The sequence below is a fragment of the Stegodyphus dumicola genome, chromosome X2 (assembly GCF_044657685.1).
Source record: "Stegodyphus dumicola isolate Sdum_Otavi_A_Nest chromosome X2, ASM4465768v1".
NCBI classification, from domain to species: domain Eukaryota; kingdom Metazoa; phylum Arthropoda; class Arachnida; order Araneae; family Eresidae; genus Stegodyphus; species Stegodyphus dumicola.
This window is the reverse complement of record NC_140781.1, coordinates 76,124,155-76,144,024: the sequence shown is the minus strand read 5'-3', so window position 1 is coordinate 76,144,024 and position 19,870 is coordinate 76,124,155. Positions and strand designations below refer to the sequence as shown.

The window sequence follows — 19,870 nt, the reverse complement described above, 5'->3', positions numbered from 1 at the left end:
TTTAATTATTTCGTTAAATTAAGTAGCACAAAAAAGACAATATATTATGATGTATACTTTGAAGATATTATTACATTCATTTAGATGAATGTGTACACGAGTTAGAAAACACGAAAACAGCAGGAAACATGACACATCAGCTGTTCTCTCACCAGGATTGGAATCACGGAACTTCCGACTTCTAGCTGGGTATGCTACCACTTAAAACACGAAAGCACGCAACTGAGATTAAGATAATTCCTTATACATGTGAATAACTTATTTATTGACTTGAGGAAACGTTTATAATAGAAGCCATTAACCATATCACACATTCATCTTACTTAATTTAATAACATGTCGCCGTGTTCTATCTCTTAATAAGCGTTACTAGGAAGACAGTTACATATTGTACAGACTAAAATTACTTTCTGTTTTCGTCAAATAAAAGCTCAGAACTAATTCTTTTAATAATATTACTCTAAGCTAGACTAGACTTTTATCTGAGAGCCATTGCTCAACCATAATAACTGCTCGTTTTCTAAACATATACTAAACAAACAAGGCCAGCTCAGTATTAGCTAAAAAGAATTAATTTTGAGGTTTTGTTTGAATGAAAAAAAAATTTGGGGGTAATTTTAATGAAGTAAAAACAAACAAAAATAGCTTAAGTGTTTTGCTTTAAAATTATGCAAATAAAAATTTATTTCATGGTTTTCTTTCACTTCAAAAAGAAAGGTGTATTTCCCCTTTTGCTATTTTTTCAATAAATAGCGCTAAATCTTAATTATATATGTTACAAACTTAATGGAAATTGAATTTCTATGCTTAAACACATTGTTTCTGAAGAAAACAGACCCGTTTTTGCATTTTGAAATGAGTCCTTTCTTTTGAAATTAACGCCAAGCAAAACTTAACCAATTATCAATTTCTGTCTTTAAATCTGTGCAAGAACGAAATTAATCATAAGTCATAAATGTGAAGTAAAATAAGTAAATTTTCTCACTAACTTCAGGTTTTTCTACTTTCTTACAGAACATTTTTACAGGAACATTCTTATTTTTCCTACATTACAAAGAGGACCTTCACACTAAAAAAGATTTACATCTATCATATGCCAGCATAGAAAGTTTCCAAGATTCCCCTAACTTACACCCAGGAGATCTACCCATCCTTTCCTGGTGCAAATCGCCACCCTCAGGACAACAAAGAGAGATTTTTTCTGACGGTTCAAAAATTTCAGGACGAGTAGGGGCAGCGTTCACGGTCTTTTCGAACAATGAAGAAATTTATCAAGCACAATTCCGTCTAAGCGATCATGCTTCAGTCTTCCAAGCCGAGTCCCTAGCACTCAAAGAAGCAGCACTATGGTTAGGTACACAACCAGCAGCTCACACTTCATTCTTCACAGATAGCATGAGCATTCTGAATGCGCTGAATTCCTTTCCTCCAAAACATCCGCACACGGCAGCACTTAGAGAGATCTTCTTGACGTTAGGCTCTTCCATACCTTTAAAGATCAACTGGATAAAAGGACATACCGGGCAGAAAGGCAACGAACGAGCGGATGAACTAGCTAAGACTGCAGCTCTCAAACCAGAAATTGACAAGGAAGTTCCGCTTTCCGCAGAAGTTGCAAAAAGGCTCCTCAAGACAGCATTTCAAGAGACATGGGCATCACGATGGCAGGAAGAAGAGACAGGAAGATTTACTTACAACATCTTCCCAATACCTTCTCTCAAGAGGCTGAAATGCAACCGACTCTTCCTCCAAGCCTGTACCAACCACGGGAAATTCCCAGCGTATTATAGACGTTTCCTCAGACGGGACGTCAACTGTTCTTGCGGTTTTCGCGGGGAAGACGCGGACGCACTTCATTACCTGCTCTCCTGCCCTCTGACAGAGCACCTTCGACAGCAGTTCTTTCCTTCCGACTACATCACATATCCTGTGAATAGACTGTTCACGGACTATTACTGCAACAAGGGCATCTTAGAGATAATGAAGCAAGTGAATGAAAATAATTATATCCAAGAAACTACAGATTAAAGTAAAATGTAGAAAGGCGGCCTAACCGTCAGATTGCTAGCAATGAATAGGATAACTTCCTAACCCTGTAGTGCCATTAACTCAGTTTGGCGGAACAGGTTAAGTAAAGTGACCATATTATCCACATACCGGGTGGCCATAATTAAACTGACAGTGCTCACAGTGTTCTGTAGCGCGATCTATTTGCGAGAATGACACCACATTTTGTAGGAAGATTAAACAAGACGGGGGACGAAAGATTCCGAAAAAAAAAAAAAGTTCCAAAAGTCACCGCTAGGGGAATATTTGGCGCTGTGTAATAGAAAATAGAGTGTTAACAAATACAAATTAATACAGAATAAAATTACCTTTTATTATGGATGTGCCTTATGGAATATGGATATGCCTTACAGTACGGTATGGAAAATCTTACGAAAGTTTATCAACTTCTATCCGTACAAGATCAGCCGTGTACAGAAGTTACTGTACCCCGACCATGATAAGCGATTGACTTTTGCTCTCACCTTTCTTGCCAAAATGGAGGTGGATGATGCTTGGCCGTGATGCTTAGCCGTGATGGATGATCTTCTGGGGAGACGAGGCCCACTTTTACCTGAATGGAACTGTGAATACCAGAACTGCCGAACTTGGGATGACAAATCACCACATGCAGTCACAGCAATTCCCTTACATTCACCAAAGGTAACTGTTTGGTGTGGGTTCCCAGCGGAATTTATCGTAGGTCCATTCTTCTATGAGAACATTACCCCGACAGGACCGAAAACCTGTTCTGCTACCGGAGAGAAATATCGCCGGTACAGCTTTGTCATTCTGGCACTTCAGCAAAGACAATGCCTGGGGGAAATCATTTTCATGCAAGATGGAGCCCCTCCACTCGTTGCTGTACGGGTGGTGCAACAGATGCTACGACAGAAATTCACAACAGAAAGAGTCATTAGCCGCTACTTTCCAACTGCATGGCCACCTCGGTCGCCTGATCTTACCCCATGCGACTTCTGGCTATGGGGTTACCTTAACTCCAAGGCCTATCAAGGAGGGGTTCAGGAACTGGCTACGTTGAAGGATAACATATCACGGACTGTGCGGGAAATTCCTGCAGACATGTTACTTTCTGCTGTTGTGCATACTGTGCACGGAATGCAATATGTAGTCCACAACAACGGCAGCCACATTGAACCTCATTTGAATGCAACCGTATTTATTTGCATTTGTGAACACTCTATTTTCTATTACACAGCGCCAAATATTCCCCTAGCGGTGACTTTTGGAACTAATTTTTTTTCGCGGAATCCTTCGTCTCCCGTCTTGTTTAATCTTCCTACAAAATGTGGCGTCATTCTCACAAATAGATCGCGCTACAGATCACTGTGGGCACTGTCAGTTTAATTATGGCCACCCGTTATTTTAAGAAAGGAATTAATTTCACTTGAAAACTGGAAATTTTTTAACATTCCGGAAAAATATGTTGTTTATTGAATACTTTAAAATTCAGAACTTTTATATTCAGCAACTTTCTCAGAGTTTTAAGAGCAAAGTTTTGCAAGTCGAAAGGCATGCAAATATTTAATTTTAGGGAATTTATTACGAAATTGCTCTTCTCAAAGACTAAAATAGTTTAAATAGCGATGGTTTATTTTTTATTATTTACTAATTTATTACAATTATTTTATTAAATATTTTATTTTATATCGGGCAGTTAAAATAAAGGTGGAAACTTAGCTCATCAAAAATGCATGGTAATACAATCTGTATATACTGATTGTGTAGGCTTATCGTCCATTAACCTGTTAATCTTTAGTTCAGGTTCATTGATTAAACCGGGAATCTGCTGATGGAATTGCGAAAATGTTTACAAAATATAAACATATATCCTTGCGACTATCAATGGATTATAGAAAAATGTGGCACTCTACAGTGTTATGAACTTTGTTTGAGCGCACTTTTAATTTCCAATGTGACACATATATATTATTAGCTTCATTCTTGCATTTCTAACGCTATATATCCTAGTTAATCTCAGTATCTGATGCTTTACTAAAATACGCAGTGAAACTTCTCATGGCTATCAGTGGCGGATGTGGTTGGTCTAAATGGCACGGGCAAGTGGGAAGAGGCCAAGGTTTCCATCATTCAAAACGTTGCTGGCATGTTCTCCCGTTGGCATCATCTTGCTAATAGTATACAAGGGTGCTGGAACTCTTATGAAGTTATGTTTTCTAAAGAAGGCAACCCTCATCAAGGCTACCGGAATACCCATGTGAAGGTCTTAATCTTGATGAATAGTTGCTTCTTATATAGGTGCCGGCATCTTTATAACACTTTATGAAATCATACGGGACATGGAAATTCCTTGCTTTTATGCAATAGAATAAAATATTAAATCCAAAAATTGTGACTTTCAAAAATGAAGACAGGGTTAAAAGGGTGAATTTAATATGATTACCATTAGTTCATTTTGCATTATTTAGAATGTCTTCGAGTATTTTTCTGAATATTTTATGTGATGTATGAATTCTACAGTAATGTTAAGTTTCATATTTTTAAATCATTGGCAACAAAGCATATCAGGCAACAAAGCAGCATGTCACGCACGTCTTCTCGAAAATTTTCCCGAATTCTCCATCCATCCTTGGTGGTGACCACCTTCAGTGAATATCTAGATTGTAGATGTCTAAGAACATAATCAAACGTCTGTACCGAATATCACCAACAATCGTGTTCTGTAAGAAGACTACTTCCACAGGGGACCAAAATGGTTTGATACTATGGGAGATGGTCTTAGAAAGGATATATTACAGTTGATAACTTGCTTTGAAGTTAAGCATGTATTTGCATGGATTTTTCCGATCTTCTCTGAAATGAATTTCATTTATTTTTAGGATGTTATGAAGAAAGCTGTGACGGATCTCTTGTCTAAATCAAACCCAGAAGTGCCATTATTTCTTTACCTACCTTTCCAAGCTGTTCATAGTCCTTTACAAGTAAGCCATATTTAAATTTCTAGATTGGAAAAAAATGTTCAGAAACAAAAATCTTACGATGAATTTTCATTACCTTATTGATTAGAAATATTCTGCAACATCAAAATTAATTTCAACCTAAGTCACTAAATTATCTATCATTGCGTGACATATGTATTGAAGCAATACATATTTTTCTGAAGAGAAGCATTATTTTTGATATATTTAACTAATCCGTCATGTAAGGGGCTATCCGAAGTTTTAATTTTGACAATACACAAACAAATTTCTTTAGCTTGAATATGAAATACTCAGAAAGATATTGAGGGATCACAAGTAGCACAATGACGTCGTAATGACATAGCAATCTCGTCGCACATGATGTTGCGAAGACATTGTATTATGTCATCTTTAAGACACCCAAATGTAGACGAAATTCCATTCTTTTTCCGACCGTCGCAAAAACGTCGATTTCACGTCTTTACGTTCATTTTTTTTTTTTTTTTTTTTTTTTTTTGTACGCAAAGACGTTGCTTTCGCGTCTTTACATACCACATTCTCGTCGCAAAAACGTAGGATGTTAGCTTGAACCGACGTCTTATAGTGACGTTTTAGTGACGCTTTATTGAATCTACATTTCTGCGAATTTCGAACATTAAAAAGTTAAACTACAGAACTAATACCTTAAGATCTGCAATTTATCTCTTTGGAATAGTTGCAAAAGCTGTTTATAACGCCTTTTTGTAAATATAGTCCGTTTTATTAAACCATTGTGTTTACTAAAATATTATTTAATTTTTTAATCCATTGTGTTGCTAAATTTGGACGTATCTACTTACTTGTTATTCTAAACATCTGAATAAAATGCATATTTAATACAAAACTACACATTTTAACAAACTGTTAATTAGATAACAATGAACTTAAATAAAAGCTTCAGACATGTTCAGATCTTACAGCATACAATATAATTAACTAAAAATATAAGCATCAGTATGAACAACTCTTTATTGTTTGGATTTCATTATTTCTGCGCATGAAAACTTATTAAGTTTAGAAAACAGATTTCGCATGAGTTCCCTTTCTTTCAACAATCCGTTATGAAATAAAAATTCTCTAATCTAATACACATGTTAAATTTGTAGTTCTGTCTACAGATTTGTATAAAACCACCTGATAAATCAAGGTAGAGTAAAATATTATTTATTTCTACTGAACATACATTGCTTTTCTTGCTCATGTCTCAGTTTTGAATATTTTTCATTTTATCAAACACTTCCTTTTAACTGTTATTCAAATTCCCTGTCCTTTTCTCCCATGTTTTCTCACAACATGAATTGTCTACAGCATTCATTATTTTAATTATCTGCTTCTATGGGAACTTTACATAAATTGTCAATTTTTATTCATTTCAAGATATAATGTCAAGATGTCTCATTAATTAATGGCACAAAGAAATATTCCTTTCATAATTGAAACTAATCGAATTCCACAATTTTTTTATTAATTTCTGAAACTTATATTTACATTTCATACTGCATGAACAACAGTGTTACCTTACAAAGAGAATAGGATTTTCCAATGCTGTTTTTTCCCTTTGTTTGTGCGTTCCTAAATCTTTTTAACAGCATTATTATGGGGAATATGTACGGAATTCCGTTTTATTGAATTTTAGTGTGAAGGACAACCTTTAACTGAAATGAATAACCCCTATTCAATTTTAGTGCGAAGGCTTAGTTAGTATTTTTAATATCGCTGTTATGCGATAATAAAGGTTATTACAGACTTCACAGTAGTCCAGCATTTCACGTTTTCTGTAAGCAGTTGATTAAATCCAAAAGAAAATTCTTAAATCAGAAATTTTCCATTCATAGTTTACAATTAAAAATTATCTTTAAATGATATATCTTATCAATTAATATAAAAAGCTTGTAGGATTCTCCACTGTGTATTTCTAAGTCACAGTTGAAAGTGAAGAACCTTAAGAACTAGTAAGCGAATAATCGCTTGAGTTCGTGAGATAGAAAAAAACAAGTAAGAAGGGTGAAATAACCCTTTATTATTCCAACTAAAGTTTAACAAAACTCCGTCTTGGAGTTGTACAATAAAGCCGACACTTGGGCTTGAGCTTAAGAGACAAAGAATTAAACTAAACTAATCTTAACTAAAGAAATATAGTCGAAGCTATCAAAATTCTAACAGAGTTGGCCCCTTAATGCTAATTGAGTGCGAAGGTATCAAGGGCCTAAAGTACGACAAAGCGTAATAATAGCTTACGAGAGATTAGCATAAAAAGGCAGACGCGTGCAGACAGAATATCTGCTATCTCTCTCCCTAAGACAGAAGAACTTCGCGGTTAAATACCGCTCTTCCTCATTAGCATTCAGACGTGATTCTAAAACTACGTTCTGGCCGGAAGTGGTAAGTTGAAATTAAGAGTCGATAGGAAAGGAAGCTTAACTCAAAATTTAACTGTTAATAAAATTAACATAATCCTTACAAGCTTGTAAAATTAAATCTGCAATTAGTAAAATTCAGAAAATAATTAATACGCTTTATTGATATGGTTCTTTCTTATAAACTGGTTTACAAAATTTTCAGTAGCATACTTTGATTATGTTTTCTGATAAATCGTTTAGATTTCTTTTATAAGCAGAGAAATTAGAATCCATATTTTTATTATATATCTCTAATAAAACTGACCTTAATGCACACTTTTCAGGAAATTTAAATTTAAAGTGCCCAGTCGATAATATACATTGTGCCAATTTCGGTTATCAGTTATCAAGTTGATATCCGTTATCAGTTACTTGAAACTGCTTTCAAAAAATAAATATTTAATAAAAATTATATGATAAAGTAACATTTAAAGAGCATCATCTAATAAATAGCAACACAAGATAAGAACTATGAGCTTTATTCTGCAAAAATATTTAAATTAGATATAGTTTATTTTTGAAGATGTATTTTAATATCTTACAATAGCTTGAATATTACAGAACTTACTGTTTTCCTTATCGCATTTTAAAAAACTAATATTATGACACTTTCTAAACTTATAAACAGCAGAATTTGTTCTGCATGCGTAACTTCACAATACATATGACAAAGAAAATATTTTAAGCACAGTTGTTTCAATCAAATCATTTAAAATATTTAAAATGAAACCATGACATAACTTTCGCATTTCTTGAATCAGTTATCAATTTCATTGCAATGTACTCCCTTTTATTTAAGAGAATACTTTCAAACTACAAAATTCTAGGGTTTAGACAAGCACATAATAATATGATATGTGCTTTTAACATATAAAATGGCTATTCAGTTTTCTTTAAATTTTAACAATGTGCAAGTTATAAAAATGCAACATATCAACGCGTTTATATCCAATAATCAAAACTCTTTATTGCGTTTGTATACACATTTTATTTTCGTTATTATACATGCAATTGACCTAAACATAAAGATTTCATTCTTACAAATTTGTGCTACAAGATTAAAAATTTAAATCAAACTCCGCGCGTAGAAAAATCGTGACTGACGTCACGTGGTTGAATATCGAGAGGCCGGAAAATTCTCCCCACCTTGGTTTATAAGGTATTTTCGAGTAAAATGTATGACAGAATTAAACGTAGTCGTATACAGAGATTGGAATTTTATTTTCTTTGTTTCTACTTCAGCGAAGGATGATGGTTCATCGATAGAGATTTCGTAGGCCAAACATCTTGAGGTTGCGTTAGTCAAGGTGGTGCTTCCCATCACAATGCTAAGGTGGAGAGCTCTGCTGGTGAAATACCACGTGAAAGATGATCTGCTGGACATTGATTACCAAGGCAATGACGAAACTGTTCTGGAGGAGTGCATTGCTGAGTTTCAGTAATTCGATTGCAGACCAGCGTTTTCCAACGGTTGGGAACCTCTCAAATCCAGCTTAGAGCTCCAAAAGTCACGGCAAAGCCTTGCTGTACTACGGTCTAAGCCAGTTTCTTCATAGACGTACTGGAGCAAACGAGCTCCGATGACTGTTGCCAGCAGCTCTAGTGGAGGAAGAGTTATTTTTAAGAGGAAATAGACTCTTACGTCTGCATACTAATCGAACCTTTGTAATATTGTATTCTATAAAACGGACGTACAGAACTGCTTCATATGTTTATCCGGAAGCATCGCAAAATATATGAATATTACCTCAGAAGTAGAAAAATACTCCAGTCCATCTTGGAACGTATATGGTGTATAAGTGGCAGCTCAGTGGTCCATTTGTACCACCGTGTAGACATAGCCGGGGGTAGAATTTCATCCCTGTGTACTGCATTTTGCGTGATGTGTACCCCTAATAATATGCAAATTTAATCATGTCTTTCACTAATAATACTGTCTATGTACATTAAACAAGATTCTGCTATTTGCTTTCCTTCTTGGTTTAACAATTTTAATCGCCTGCTACGTATTTTACTATCACCAATTAAGAAGGTTAGAAGCGTGTTGGGAACGTGTCTCATTTAAAAACGTGTTCATTGCTTATGTAGGCGAATTATGTAGACGAGGCAACTGGAATTCATGTCTTGAAAAATAAAGCAAAATACCAAAGATATTTTGTAGAAAAATTCTTAGAATTTTCTATATTTAGTATGTATATGGTAGTTCGCACATAGCATGATAAAAAAGAGGTATGGAAAATAGGGTGATTATGTAAAGAGCTCGTTTAATGTATTATTTCTAAATTAAATGACGTCAAACGCGTGATTATGACATCAGCATATTTCGCTAAAATCTTTAGTGCTGGATTGTGAATATCAAGTTTTATAATATGAGATAAAAATAGTAATATGTTTTATAATTTGTTCTCAGCAGGATCCTCTCAGAATGTTATTATATTCTATTCTTTACTTCTTTTCCCATATTCATCACCTTATAGCTTGACAGCAAGGAAACAGTGAAAAACGTCAATTCTTACGGACTGTTTTTGCATGTTTGCAAAGTACTATGTCAACGAGATAAAATGAATCTGTAAATTTTATGAAACATTAATTTTTAGCTGCAAGCGTGATAATTTTTAACGAAGTTATAAGGTATTTTCTCCCTCCTTTCCGCATGTCTTCATGGTATAACTGGAAGCACACTTGAAGAGTATTCAGGAGGTCCGCAGCTCGAATCCCGGCGAGGGCATTACGGATTTCTTCGATTTCCTTGCTTAGGAAATTTCTAAAAAAACTCTACAGTCGTCCCCAAATTAAAAAGGTGGGGGACGATAATTCATCACCACCAGGATTTGGGGACGTTTGTCTCCTCATCCTCAGTCGCCTTTTAAAAGAGGGAGTATATAAGATATTTTCTCCCTCCTCTCCGCATGCCTTCATGATGTAAGTGGAAGCACACTCGAAGCCTATTCGTGAGGTCTAGAGTTTGAATCCAGGCGAGGGCCTTTCGGATTTCTTCAGTTTCCTGATATCGGAAAATTTTAAATGATTCTGCTAGTGGTACTCCCCAAATCCCAAGCCGCCCTTTAAAAGAAGGAGTTAAGATCTTTCCTTTCCGCATGCTTTTGTGGCGTAACTAGAGGCATGCTCGACGCTTGTTCGGGGGGGGGTCTAAAGTTCGAATCCTGGCGAAAGTAGTACGAATTTCTACAGTTTCCCGACTTCGGCAAAATTTTCTGATGATTATGCACTAAATTAGCAAAATTAGTTAATGAAATTATTACTTTTCTATACTTGTTACATACCACTTGCTTTAGCTATTTGAATAACCGTTTAAGTCGTCTTCCATGTTAAAGAACATTATTTGCAATCAATATGTTAAAAGTAAAATAAGCTTTTGCTCCAACAGGTGCCAAAAATATATGAAGAAAAATACAGCCATATCAGAAACAAAGAAAGGAGGATTTACAGTGGTGAGTTATCCAACATTATTACTTCTGCAACTGAAGTGCACGAACAGTGTATTAAAACTGAAATAAACTGCCAAATAGATATAAGTTTAGGAAAACTGTTGAAATTTACTTCAGGACAGTTAAACACGGGGAAACTCGACTGTGCTGCATTCTTTTAACTGATAGTTTTTGTTAACCATCAATAACTGAAAGAATCCTACGGACAGAATGAGCCCACGCAAAAATAAAGTAAAAATATGTCCCAAAAATAAAGGAGGGAAGAAAGTAATTGCGATTTAAGATAGCCTATGCAAAAAATATGGTTATTTTGTATCCATATTTAGAATAAAATTCTAAAATATTATTTAAAGAACATGGTATTGTAATACTAGCCCACCAGTAACCAGTCTATAAGCTAGTAGTTCGACACCAAAGTAGTTCGACACTAGTAGTTCTACACCAAATTCATATCCCGAGCTATCTACGTGGGCATTTTCCTGGTTCATCTTTTCATACGTTTAACGTAAACACGAACCAGTTCCCTCCAAAATCCTCAACGAAGACATCGTTCCCCTTAGACATTAGAATCCTCACGTGCTTTATTCTAATCCAAACCGAAACAATATTGTACTGTTGTCGTATACACACAGGAATAACACAGCAAAAGAATAACAAAAATAAAGATAAAAAGTCTGAAAAGGTTCACATTTTAATATCCACATTTCCCTCTTCTTGTGATGAAACGTCGAAGAGAGAAAATAAATTTATTTTCAGACATATTCCATATCTAACTCTCGTGTAACAGCACACACACGTAAACAATACGATGTATGAGTTCTGAATGCCATTCTCAGATTTGATGTAAACAGGACCTGTGAAATCCACACCGGTAACATAGAAAGGTGGTGTTTTTACAATCTGGTCTTTAGGCAACTGAGCTGTCATTTGTTTCTCCGGTTTTACTGCATATTTTTGACATATTAGTTAGTTTCCTATGACTTTTTTCACCAACTGGCGACCTTTAGGAATCTAAAACTTTTGTCGTAGCTTGGCTAAAGTTGCTGCAAGTACTGCATGTAGAAAGCTCTTAGTTTTTCTTTTTTTCAAGTCATAAAATTTGAAATCTTTAGGAAAGAAAAGCTGGATATATTCCGCAAACTGTATCTTCGGTTTCTTCTAGCCTTCCTTTAATTCAAAGAACTTGGTTTTCATCAAGAAACGATGCCAAGCTGAATATTCTACAACTCAGAGAAACTGACTTGTCAGATTAAAGAACCCTAATTCCAGGTGTAAAGAAATCCATCTGAGCTTTGAGAGCACAAAATATTTCAGCGTCCTGAGTTGGAGAAGCTCTTAATGGGCCATTATTAGCAGGAAGTTTTCTTGCTCTAGCAACGAAGCATTTGATCCATGCCACAATTCTGAGAAATTTGAAAACATTACTGAATTTTCTTGTACTTAATGAATAGCTGATCGTCTCTTTTCATAAAAATGTCATAAACAGATATCTTAATACTGCGTTTTAGTTGTTCATCGGTTCCTATGTCAAAATTCTGTTGAACTGGCCAGTTTATGCACTGGTTTTGTAATCATTCCGGTCTAAACGACCAAAGTGAGCAAAGTCGTCAGAGAATTTACTCTTAAACTGCTGGTTAGCAAATCTGAGGAATTTTCCAGACTGTTACAATATTACCAGTCACTGGGGTTCTTCAAGGCTTGAATTTCTGCAACCCTATTAGGGACAAAAGATTTCGAATTGCTAGAAGATCCTTTGATCCAGTGTAATACGATTTGCGAATCTGTCCAGAAGTACATCTGTGCGCATATGTGATTAAATAATTTAGTTAGATATTTTGCAAGTCTAGCTGCCGTAATAGCTCCCAAAAATTTTAATCAGGATAATGTTAAGCTTTGATGAGGAGCTATTCTGGTTTTCGACAAAATGAAACTTATTTTGATTTCACCAAACTTATTGGTATATCTGAAATAAGCTACACTTCCATATGCGTTATTACTTATTTCGCAGAATGTATGTAAGGAAATGTTTATATTTTGCTTATCAATATTTTGAAAGTATTCTCTGTCTATCTATATCCCTTGTAAATGAATTATTCCCGCGAGTAAATTCAGTTTTCATTATCATTTGGAAGCTGTTCGTCTGAATCAAGACCTTTTACCCATATCTCTTGTAGGAGGAATTTAATTCTAATCACGAATGGAGATATAAATCCATTTGGATTGCCCATTTTAACTGTAACTTGTAACTCTGCTCTTTCGATATATTTTAATTTTTCAAATGCCAATGTTCACGAGTTCCCCAGTACTTTTTAACAATGCCCTCATACCGAGAAAGTTCACTACAATTATTTAAATTTTCCAAAATCATACGCTGCAGTCACGCAAAACACAGTTTGGGGAATCCACCGCTAATATTCTGTAGAGGAGATTTCACAAGCAATCATGTCCAGTCAAATGTCTAAATAAAGCCACCGCTGTCTTTCTTAAATAATTGGGAATGGATGTTGTCACTTCCCTCAGAATACTCCATCTCTTATTCACAGCATGTTGAATCATATCCTGTTTAAAATTGTTCTTAACAGTCAGGTTAACAAACAGTTTAGTGGTATGAAAAGAAAGCGGTCGATTAATGCGTTGCTTTATCAAATTTCGTTTCTTAGCCAATGTATCAGCTTTTTCGTTGCCCATAATTTCACAGCGGGTTGGAATCTATTGGAAAAAAATTCTGTGTGCCATTGCTTTAAGCAAAGGAATACAGTCTAAGATTCTTTGGGAACTATTTTGATTATTCAGAAGGAACTTAAAGAGCACTTTTGGAATCTGACAGTGACTGCCTTTACAAAAGAGTGGCTACGAATCGACAGTTGTTAAATAGCCATAACAATGGCTTCTATTTCGGCATCAAAGGCAATAAATAGTAATTAGGCCAATTGGTAAGTAGAAACTAAAAAGCTCACTATGGATACCTGCTCCAGCACCGCGCGATCTTTCTAAAATAGAGCCGTCAAGTGTAGACCCGCATCCATTCATTTTGAGGATAGATCCCAAGAGTCTCTATTGCAATAGATCTTAATTGTCAATTGCTCGTTTCGTTTTTTAACAAATCTTTGTGTAATATCAAGTTCTTTTGATATATAATACTCAACTAGTTGAATATGATTCTAAAGATTTTAAATCTAGTTTAATAGTGTCACTTTCTGTATCCCAACCAAGACCTAAAATTTTAGCTTGTCCAAAAGGAATCATTCATTAATAAACCGTTTCCTAATCATTTGTCTTTTAAATCTTTAGAATTTGAATTAAATTTACGAAAATTCATACTCTCGTGCTTTGAAATGGTAACTGCATCAGATGACAGCTGATATGCCTTTTCTACCGTATTTACACCAGAATATAAATCATCGACATATAAAGATGAGTTCAACATTTCATAACTTTCAGGTTTTTTAATGATGTGTTTTTTAATATGATACATTATTGTAGCTGCTAGAACGAATAGATTGGTATTAATACCAAATGGTAAACGTGTCATGTTTATATAAGTTTGAATGATTCACAACTATCATTCTGAAATCAAAAGAATTTTAAATATTTACGATCGTCCTCGCCAATACTTATCATTAGAAATGCCTTTCTATACCAGCTGAAAAAGCGATATTGTGTTTTCGAAATTTAAGAATGAATACTAATACTAATATTCTAATATAATTAGAATTTTGTCCTTTACATGACGCACCGAAAACAATTCTAACGCTAGAAGTTTCTTTATCTGGTGTTATCACTGCTCTTTGGGGCATATGATAACCTGATTCGAAATCATTGTTTTTATATACTTCAACAATTCCGTCTTTAAGATGATCATCAATTATTTTTGTATATTCTATATCCTTATCCAATCTATGTTTCAAAATCTCAAAACTTTTCTTTGTAATTTGAGAATTATTACTTAATTCATCAGGGTGAGATTTTCAAAGTAATTCCCTGAACACTCTTTTAAGTCATTTATAATCGCCTTATTCATAACGACAATATTTTGCGAATAAGCTTTCTCTTTTCTAAATTCTCATCCAAAGAGTTTTTATTGCACATAAATGTTTGTTTATTGCGATTCTTTCATCTAAGATGAATTCCCAAAATATATCGGATCCTATTAGGATTTCAACATTCAAATATTTATCTCAGTAGCATGAGTCAGCGAACTGTAATTGATGACTTACCATAAATTCTGATACTTATTTACCGGGAGGGAAAATTGTGGCTCCAGTAATGTTTGGGATAACAAGAGTTTCGATTTTAATTGAATACTGCGTATTATTTCTTGCTTTAATTCCAAATTCTACGACTGGATATTTGTTTCTCTATTGCATATTGCATTCTAAGGGAATAAACAGAAAGTATTTCATAGCGAATAGGTTTTAACAATATTTGCTAAATGCTCATTTCAGACTCTTCTTTGACTTCCATTTTCGAATAGAATTCTGGTCACTTTAGAACTAAATTCTGAATTTGAAACATTTGCACATGTTTGCAAAGAAACATTTTGAGCATGTTATGCTTGCATTACACTGTGAAACTGAATTGGCAATTACAGAATCATTTGATACTTGAGTATCCTTAGCATTGGAATTTAAATTCAACGATTCTTTGCATTTATCTTCTATATTATTCGTTTGATTAATTGTTGCAGTATGATTATTTCGGTTATTACCCAGACGAATGGAACTATAATGACTTTCGCTTTCGCATTTAAAACAAGAAAGTTTATTAGAACGAAGAGTTTTTCTTAATGTGATACATTTTGAAACATTTGAAGCAACGTTTAGCATGCTTTAAAATTTCTAATTTATTTTGCTGTGACATTTTACATTTAAATGAATCATGTAGTGCAGAACATAAAAATTATGTAGACTACGTCATACTGAATGCCAGCGCTGACGATGTGCTTTTATAAGTCCTTTTCATGAAAGTGTTTAGGTTTTGCAGCTTTGCCCTCGGTTCACTAATTTGTCCTGATGGAGTTTTAAATTTTGTTTCGTATTCATTTGAATACTTGTTCTGTGTTAAAAAACAGGTATTTTTTCCTTTGCTTTCAACTTCTGGTTTCAGAGTATTAATTATTTTCAAGAACTTCCAATCTTCGTGTAATTAGCATTTATTAGTGATCTCTAAAATAATATCTTTTGGTATTAATTAAATCAATATAGGACACAATAGAGAATCGCAAACTTCTAAATTTACCTCTCAGGCTTCTAAATTGCGAACTTCCTCTTGACAAGTATCTAACAAATCTCTAAGCAGAGAGACGTCTATAGATTTTCAAACAGGTTTTAGATTCAGTAATTTATTTAAATGAAAACTAACGACTAAAGTTTTTTTACCAAATGTTTCTATTTGTTGCTTCGTAGTTTTTATTTTTATTTGTAATTCCTTTAATTGCATTCGCAGCTACTCCAGATAAATATCAGTGTAAGTAATTACATTTATCTACGTTAGAAAAATCTTCATTTCTGTGTATCAGAGATTCAAACTGATCCCAGAATCTTTACCAATCGGCAGGATTGTCATCGAATCTTTTTACCGAGTGTTACTTAACAAACTGTTTTTCCAATTTTAACAAGCTAATAGGTTGCTCTCGTGTTCTTTGCGTATCTGGTATGCAGTTATTAATTACAGCTTCAAACTTACATGTGCAATTAATCAATTTTTCGTGATACTCGTCACACTTAATAATTTCGGTTTCAATTTCTTTAACATTCGTAATTCTACTTTGAATTTCAGGATTTATTTCTTTTAGCTGTTTAAATTTCAAATTAATTTATTCTGAATGTTCTTCTAACTCTTATTCTCCTGTTTCATTTTCTAAAATTTTTGTTTCGATTTTAGAAATTATCTTGTTGTAAAATTTTTTTTAAGAGTAGTTTGTTTAACCTTCGCTATTTTCATTTCGAAATAAATTTCTAACAATTCTTTCCATTTAATCTAATATCTTCATTTAACTAAATTTCTCTTTCGATTTTAATTACATTATGAAAAGGCGTTAGAAGTAATTTGCAATATGAAAGCTCATTTCTTAAAAATAAAGAATATTAAATCTTACCTTGTCACAAAGTACGATCGAATCTTATTCTTACTCGCTTATTCCAAACTGTAGTTCATCCACATGATTTTAATGTTTCCCGCCACAATGCACAGACGTCGTTGAATACAATACCATATTCCATATTCGAAGCAAAATTTGTCTACAAACCTTTAGTAGCACAGAAATATTTATTTCTGTTGCTGAAAAAAATAATTATATAAGGATGATCACAGTAGTACTGCAAGAGACTGCATAACTACAAAAATAATAATTTATTTTAAAAGAGGCTAGGAAGCCGTCCGTGGTTCTTCGTTCATCAAGCATCGTTAACAAAACTAACATTCTTTTCGTTAACAGTAGCGATGGTAGCGTCATCTCACTTCATAGGGATTTAACAAGACAAAGATGCCATCATGTATGTCGCCTTGATCTTTATACTTTTCTTGTTAAGGAAACTGACTCCTGTCTGCGTTAGACATGGAGAAAATCAAATAAACGCTGATGTAGCCAGCCTGTTCGCTGAGATTCGAAAACTAGACTCAAATTTCCCTCTTTTAACGGTCTTATTCACTCGGCCATTGATAGTCTTGCGTTGTCCTTACGATTCGGAACTGACACAGTTTATTTTGCAATGGAAATTAAGGAATTTGTTCCTGTATTATATGATACTTTAAAACATTATCTTAAACGATGCTCGAGTATCTTCAAGCACTCATTATAGTCATGTATTGATTGGAAATTAATGCAGGTCAAGTTTTTAACAGCACTGAACTATTCACTTAGGAAAGCCCTAAGAATCTCCGAAAATGCATTATTATAATTTAATGATTTAAAATTTTCTTTATAAATGTAAAAATATTTCACTGTTATTAAATCCTATATCCTTTAATTCCAGTTATATCAGCATACTTTTTTTATGACATCTTTAAATGTTATTTTTAGGCATGGTGACTGCTTTGGATGACGCTATAGGAAGTCTGGTATCAGACATGAAGCGGTACGGATTTTGGAATAATTTCCTAATTGTGTTTATATCAGATGTAAGTATTTGACACATTATTATTAGATTCGTTCACCCCTTCTTCTGTATCCAAATTTCATGTTGAGATTATTTCAAAGCTTATCATTTTAGTCTAGTTGAAATATTTATCCATTTCTTTTCTCATCTTAAATAGAGATTTAGAGTTAATGATATCATTAATTCAAATTTTAAGCATCGATTCTAAGACCCATATTTTGCTAAATTATTTGAGTATCAAAACTGTTCTCTACCTTATTTTGAGATAATTTTTAGCACATGTCTAGATCAGTATTTTTTTGCTTATTACGTGCTCCGCCCTTAGGCACTACACGGAAAGGGAGAGATACTCCGTGGAGGTCTTTTTAAGGGAAACTGGCTCGTATCCACGTTACACATGGGGAAAACCAAGAAAACGCCCATGCAACCAGCCCGTTCGCCGGGACTCGAACCCCGGGCCGAACTACCAGTGTTCAGCGGCTTTTACCGCTCGGCAGCTGGTGGGCCTAGAGCAGTATTTAAGGAAATAAATTCCATAGCTACCTGTTTTGAACAACCTATATAGTAAGTTTCTGCTAAGCCCTGATTTCTCCCCAAAATATTTAACAGGACTGATATTCTTTGGCAACATTGATCTCGAAATCCAAGGAACATTCTAGATCATTTTTGACTTTAATGATGATATACAACTTAGCTATTAGTAAGTAATTGGAAATAAATTAGATCCATTTGAAATACAGAGGTATCACCGAAAAGAAACTCACGTGCGAACTGAGAAGTTCGGATTACCTCGAAGAAGAATTACTGTTAAATGTGTATATATATATATTCCAACATTAATTTTAACGGTTTTTTTCGCATGTTTACAGTTTTTTCCAGTTTTTCCAGATACATTTTTTAAAAAAAAATTCTTCTTAGTTCATATTTTAGTAATACAGCGTTGAACTATTTCGTGGAGCTACAGCTCCTTGGTAACTTTTTAGCAAGATCGCTGCAATGTTTCTACCTACTATTATTTCGTATCTTTTTGCAGCATTATGCGCAAAAATTTTTAAGACCAAATAGGTCTTACGTCTCATTACTAGTTAGCTTTACAATTTCTATTTCAATTATATATATATATATATATATATATATATATATATATGAAAATCAACATAAAACTTCATATAAAGATTTCTTTTCTCATCTTAAATAAAGATATCTATCATTTCATTAATGAAAATATTTACACTTTTTTACTTTAAATTGGTATAAACAGAAAACTATTGAAATATTTCAAAAATTTTCATTTGAATAAAACAAAAACAAACAAACAAACAAACAAACAAAAGAAATATAAACATATTTAAAAAGTATATTATAGTAAGCAAAACTGAAGCCAAAGTAAAACTGAATGGTGATGAAGAAATCCTTCTGTTTAACTTCGGATGTAGATGATAGTGTACGGAAGCAGTAGAGTTAAACATTGCAATCGATATCATTAGAAGGTGTTTAGTAACACATTTATAGTATAAAAAAAGACTTGTTGAAAAATGTTATTAAGAAATATAGATAAAAACCATATTCAAATCACTAACTTTGTTCGCATAGCTGGTAATCTGGCACTAAGCAACAGATGCAACAGAATTCCTTCATAATCCACTACTTGAAATTTCTGTTGCAGAAAGTAAGGACATTAAGTGATGTATAATCTAATAGAGTACAGACATCATTTTCAGAATGGAGGTGAGGTGTTGAGCGGTGGAAGCAATTACCCATTGAGAGGAGCCAAGATGACTCTTTGGGAAGGTGGAACGAGGGTGCCGACTTTTCTTTATGGAGACATATTGCAAAAGAAAGGATACGTCAACAACAAGTAAGGAGCTTTTTACTTGTACCTGTATATTAACAATGAG

General features: G+C 33.9%; 1 protein-coding gene across 9 annotated transcripts in view; it reads left to right on the top strand.

The window, feature by feature from the left end:
• Positions 1 to 19,870, top strand: part of LOC118184453 (arylsulfatase B-like) — an 83,307-nt gene that overhangs the window by 50,931 nt on the left and 12,506 nt on the right. For 8 of the 9 annotated variants that reach the window (XM_085809455.1, XM_085809458.1, XM_085809461.1 and 5 more), the window contains 4 exons: positions 4,908 to 5,009; positions 10,815 to 10,878; positions 17,897 to 17,994; positions 19,694 to 19,830. In XM_085809455.1, the coding sequence (XP_085665581.1) occupies positions 4,908 to 5,009; positions 10,815 to 10,878; positions 17,897 to 17,994; positions 19,694 to 19,830 (401 nt within the window). The remainder of the gene's footprint in view (positions 1 to 4,907; positions 5,010 to 10,814; positions 10,879 to 17,896; positions 17,995 to 19,693; positions 19,831 to 19,870) is intronic. The other variant, XM_085809454.1, reaches the window with a different exon arrangement.